This window comes from Austrofundulus limnaeus, unplaced genomic scaffold, assembly GCF_001266775.1.
Source record: "Austrofundulus limnaeus strain Quisiro unplaced genomic scaffold, Austrofundulus_limnaeus-1.0 Scaffold58, whole genome shotgun sequence".
Classification (NCBI taxonomy): domain Eukaryota; kingdom Metazoa; phylum Chordata; class Actinopteri; order Cyprinodontiformes; family Rivulidae; genus Austrofundulus; species Austrofundulus limnaeus.
The window spans coordinates 2418008-2423933 of record NW_013952460.1 but is presented as its reverse complement, the minus strand read 5'-3'; the positions used below and the strand labels follow the sequence as shown (position 1 = coordinate 2423933).

Here is a 5926-nt window from a genome sequence, read left to right as displayed (position 1 = left end):
TTTTTAAATCGTTACTTTTACTTTTATTTCATTACGTTTAAAACCTTAAAATTATACTTTTACTTCTTTATTTTAAAATTTAATATCTCGTTACAGAATTAAATATGTCCAAACTCATCCTGAAAGGAGTTGTTTCTTAGAGAGTGTGTCGATTACTTTTACTTTTACTTTCCCATATTTTGTGAACAGTTTTATGACTTCTACTTAAATACGTTTCTCATTATTGAAATTTATTTTTACCAAAGTCATTTTCTGTAAATGTATTTTTACTTTAGCTTTATTTTTTAGGTACTTTATAGACCTCTGGTAGTTATTTCTTGCCTCATGACCCACACCACCAGGGACTTTTAATCTGCATAACACGCTGCAATTTGATTGGTTGTCTTTTCTCGACTGACACCTCTTTTGACCAACTGGGTTCATCTATAGACTCCAGAGCCCCAAATGTGTGGCAAGCCCCTCGTGTCCCACCTGTATCTGCACGTGTGATCGATTGACTAGAATCATCCAGTCAACCCTGAGTGTCATTCTGACGCCACAGCTGTGTAGCCAATCAAGTTCCCTTTTATTCAACATGCAGCTTTGGAAATAAAAATATATGTTTTGGCTATAATGTATTTAAACATCAGTAACTAGTTACTAGTTTTTTATAAAGTGGTGAAGGCTTGGGAAGTAATGAAATAGATTATAACCAGGAAAACACTGACTGCTGACTCAGCAACGAACAGAACACACAAACTGTAACTGCCCAGAGAACAATAAATACAACAAAATATTCAGATTTAATCTGAAGTTCAGAATTCAGGCACAGTTAGCAGCTAGTGGCAGATGTGATTTGAATGTGTTCATTTTTAAGATCCGTGTTTTAACTGAGGTTAGAACGTCAACTGATTTATGGCAGCCATGATGTCTGGTGGTTTCTGTGTTTATTTAACAGGAGCCCCTCAGGACTGGGTTCTGTCTCATGTTAGGAAAAGGAAGTTTATACATTTTCTTGTTTTATATTTGCATCCATCTTATCAACACAGACCAGATGAGAGTACCTCTAAAACTTCCCACTTATGCCCTGTTTTTATGAGTTTATAAGGCTGCTGGGAAAGAGTTAGATAAGAATTATTATGTGGCTGAACACACAACATATAGTTAGATGTTGGTTGTAGAACGGTGAGGACCAACAACCAGCCAGGTGTCAGCAGTGTGTTCAGCCACAAATCAGCACCACAAGTAATAAATCTCTGCACTCAAAAGTTTGGTGTGGAGCTCACCAGAGGTCACCACAAACAAGCCGGAACCGTGGTGAGATCAAGCTGAGCTCAGTCCGCTTTATTTCTTCCAACGTAGGAAGAGGAGAAAGTTCCAGTAATTCTTTCAGCAGGTGATTACTGGTTTTTGTTTGAACTGAAGCAAAAATGGTCAAACTCTGGTCAAGTTTATCTCATGAAAACATGAAGTCTTTGTGACAACTGCTATCTGACATAGTGTTTGACTTGATCTGAAGGACTCATAGTTGAAACAGTTTTTTTATTTTCTGCTTTTTTCCAGGTTTTTCTCTCTGAAGATTAGTTCAATCAGCAACACATTTGTTTTGTCCTGTAGAAACATTTCTGCCACCTTAAACTTTTATAAAAGTGTACTTTTTACATATTTGTGACACATCGAAAGGAGGGTTAAAGGAGACCAATTATGGGTCCTAGAAATTTTTATGGTATGTCTGTGGGCTATCCAGACCATGTTCATTCAATTTAATGCACAAAATAATTCTCAGATAATAAAATTTCCCATTTTCTAGTTCTGCCTGCTCTGAATCTGCCTGCCCTGTTCAGAACGAGCTGTTTATGTTAATGAGCTCTGTTGGTAACGCTCTCGAAACTCCGCCCTCCAAAGCCAGCGTTTACATTAGCATGGCTAATAATAGCAGAAGTTCCATTGTACAAATGTATATATGAGACCCTGAGTCAGACCCAGAGGCAGAGTCGTGGTCGCAGCTTTTTTTTCTCCCCCTCCTTCTGTGTCGGAGCTCTGCGCTCATTCTGCATGCTGTTATCAGGGCAGGCAATTGGAGCAGCAGCGGTCAAAATACCTCAGAAACTCGAACAAATAGGCTAAAGCTAAAAACAATAGAGGTACAGGAGAAAACATGTTCATAAAGAATGAAAATAAGTAATTAAATTATTTATATCCATGTGGATCTCGAACTCTGGTCTCCCACTCTCTGGTCCAACACTCGACCCATTGCCCTATTGGAGGCTTGTTGTGAAATGAGCTGCACATTACACAACAACAACTGTGACGGCTTTTTATACTGGAGGTGGAGTCTCACCCAGGGGTTGCTAGGTGAGGGGCTGAACGCAGGTTCTGGTCGATTGTCGTACGGCTTGTGACATCACAAAATGTAGGAAGTATAAAACATGTCGTTAATATACATTAAAAATACATTTACTTACAGTAAATTTGCCCCTGGGTGCATTTGTTGGTCCTTATAATAGAACTAATACTTTTATGTTTAAGCAAATAATTCATGACAACCTTTAATGACCTAGGTTTTCATGACATGCTGTTCATCTGCAGATAGAATGATTAAAGTCAGAACAAGATTTGCTAACAACAACAGTCATTCTTAGATATCACTTGTGTTTATCTTTGTGTTTTCCATTGACCTTGTATCAAATCTTGCTAAGATGACATAAAGGTGTTTGTTAATATATATATGAGGCCTCTCGAGACACAGTGTACAACAGTAGTGTGGAGAGACTGACAGAGAGAGGCAGAGGCACAGAGACAGGCCAGGTTGTTCTCTGTGTTTCCTGTTGTTGTAATAAAACTCAGCTGATCATGTCTCGGAGTACCTTCATTCTTGGACCACATATTTCTGTCTTTGTTAAATAAATATTGCTATAACAGTTCTAGGACTGTTTTTTAAGAAGTACATACCCAAAGTTGAGTAAAAAAAGCTTTAAAAAGTGAATTTTGCATAATAGGTCCCCTTTAAGTCCAAAAGTGGGATGTGGAGAAATATGCAAATATAGTGTTTTGATGTGCAAAAATGGCATTTTGTCAAAATATAAAGAATTAATGCATTTGTCAATGAATCATTTGAATGAACTGTCTGAAATATTATCCTCAAAAAATTTTTGAAGTATTTTTTGAGCAGTAACAACAAAAAACTTGATTTTGAGAAAAAATGCCTTAAAATTTTGAATTTTTCCCTGTGAGCTAGCAGTGTTTTTGTTTATTTACAACTGAGAAATCCTAATATACAAATGCTATTTGAGGTTTTCTCTTTATATTGAGGAGTTGTGGAGGAGGAGCTGTAGCGCAGCAGAGAGCAAGGTACAGGGAACTGAAAGATGTACTTATTCAAATTTTCAGGTTAATTCCACAGTTTCCTCAGAACGCCCTTCTGCAGCTGTAATATCTAAGATGCAGTTTTAAAGCACACTGAAATGTTTTACTCAAGTGGGACATTTTACGTGAAATGAATTATTTTTTAAATGAATCAATACTGCAATAAGAGTGTCAAGTTTAGAAAAATCAACAAAGACAACACTAATAACCGTATCTGCTTGTGTGTTTTCTTTTGACAGCTTTGACTGTTCAGATAAGGATAACTTCTTTGACAGCAGAACCAGGAGTTCCATCGTAAGTCAAGTCTAATTCATCTAACTGTTTACATAAAAGCTTCTCTGACACATAGAATGAGAAATAAGGGGAACAAAAATTAAATAACCTTTACTTTAGCATGTTTATAAAACAATTCTCATGAATAATGATGTAAAATAGTTTTTCTTTTACATATAAATGTGTTTTAAAATTAGGTCATCAGTCCTAATGGTTCAGAAAGAGAAACATTTAAAACTGCATAAATTTGTTTATTATACAAATCTATAAATGCATTTTTAACATTATCAAGCACTAGCAAATCAATTATACACTAATACACATGTTTAAAAAAAACAAGGAGCATAATAAAAATACACCTAAATCCATAAGATCATTTGTTCCAAAGGGTATTTTTCAAAGTTGTATTCAGATATGTGTATATCACATGATTCTGTAATATCTTATAGTCTATTAGTTCTAGAGCATGCATTGTTAATGACTGTTAGCTGCTACAGTAGTAAATGTAAACTTAATAACATTTTAATGTAAGGTAAGTTTAATTAGCTTCGGCAGCATCTTGAATTGGATTGACTCAAGAAGTTCATCTGTTACAGATGCACATCAATGACTTCTTTCTAAAAGTTTCATTATTTCTTTCTGTAATTTGTGAAATAATTTGCCAACAGTACAGAAAAACAAACATTATTTTTTATTATTATTATTTATATTAATGACTTCATCCATCTGGATTTCTAACTTTGTTTGATTCCGTCAGGTGTTTGAAATTTTAAAACGAACCAAGTGCAAGGCTAAATACAGCATGGGTAAGTCTGAACCTTTGTCTCCTCAACAACATTCTATATTTGTGATGGTAGAAATTCAAACTTTAACTTAATCTCATAGCAGATTACCTCACCGTCCCCTTGGAGATTCTTTGGTTTGTTTGAGTTGATGGATGATTGACTGCTGTAAAAGATTTTAATGCATAAATGCAAATGGTTTGCTGTTAGCAATGGATTAATATTTGAGAAACATACATTCTTATACCTGATGCTTCTGAAAATAAGTCAGGGGCAGAAACACAAGCTGACACTGACCCACCTGAAAACAATGCATGTTAATCAGCTCAACTCAGTCTTGCACCTGCATTGGCAAGCCGAGCCCACATTGATGACAATATACAGTAAAATGATTATTATTAGGTTGCTTTTCATCTAAAGTGAGAAATGACCACCCTGATTTGGAGCACCCACTTTGGATGTTATCAGTCCATTAAATGGACGTTTTTAGCGGTTATCAGTCCCATAGAATGGCTTCAGACTGTCAGCTGGTTAGTACGAGGCATAAAGCCACTAAGGCAGGGCTATTCAACTAAATTGCTCCAGGGGCCACAGTTACTGCAGGCCAACAGCTCAGGGGCCAAACGTCCAGCAAATAGTTAATGTGTAAATAAACCAAGTATTACAAAGATATGTTACCTTTGAAATAGTTTATTTTGCTGCATGTTATGATGAATATAACATGCAGAACTCTATGAAAGTAGTGATAATTAAATATCAAAAACAAAAATAACACATTATGCCTTCTATTTGACACAAATATTATTTTGACATCCTGACTTGCCAAATTTTTAAACCAATTTTATTTTCATTTTCATAGTTTAACCTTCTGCTTGTAATTTTAACTGTCTTTAGTGTTTATAGAAATGTTTTTACCAGCTTCTAGCCAAGATTCTGACGTTTCTGTAGATACCAAACATGTCTATTTATTAACTAAAAGAAAGAGTAATTAAAGTGGAAAACCGGGGGTTTGGACTTAAGAGATGAATGAACCAATTGGTGGACCGAACTTGGGCTGCCAGTTGAATAGCCCTGCACTAAGGTTATTTATGCAATCTGGTTTATATGAGACATAAAGCCACTAAGGTTAATTTTAGAGAAAATTACCTGGGCTAGTTCAAAGTATATGGGCAGATTGTTGCCTTTCAATGAATAGGTACACAGTCTGAAGCCATTCTATGGGACTTATAACCGCTAATAACATCCATTACCGACAACACCCGAACCGGCTGATCTGGAGCAGGGCAAAGTTTAGGGTTAAGAAATGCTTTTCACTATTATTTGTGCCAAATGAACACTGTTGGTTCTTACACATTAGTTCTATTAACTAATTCAACACTTTTGTACAAAGAGATAAAGTGTCACTATGTTAAAAGGTCAGAAGAGTAAACTAGGTTTATGGAACACTAAAATGTTCATAAATTAAAAAAAAAACATTATGAAATAAGTGTCTTTATGAATAAACAATATACACAGTATGTATATAT

General features: G+C 35.4%; 1 protein-coding gene across 1 annotated transcript in view; it reads left to right on the top strand.

The window, feature by feature from the left end:
• LOC106518270 (anoctamin-1) overlaps positions 1–5926 on the top strand; it is a gene marked incomplete at its 3' end in the record, with an annotated part of 30474 nt that overhangs the window by 15841 nt on the left and 8707 nt on the right. The window contains 2 exon segments of the mRNA XM_014009490.1: positions 3585–3639; positions 4376–4424. Coding sequence (XP_013864944.1) covers positions 3585–3639; positions 4376–4424 — 104 coding nt within the window.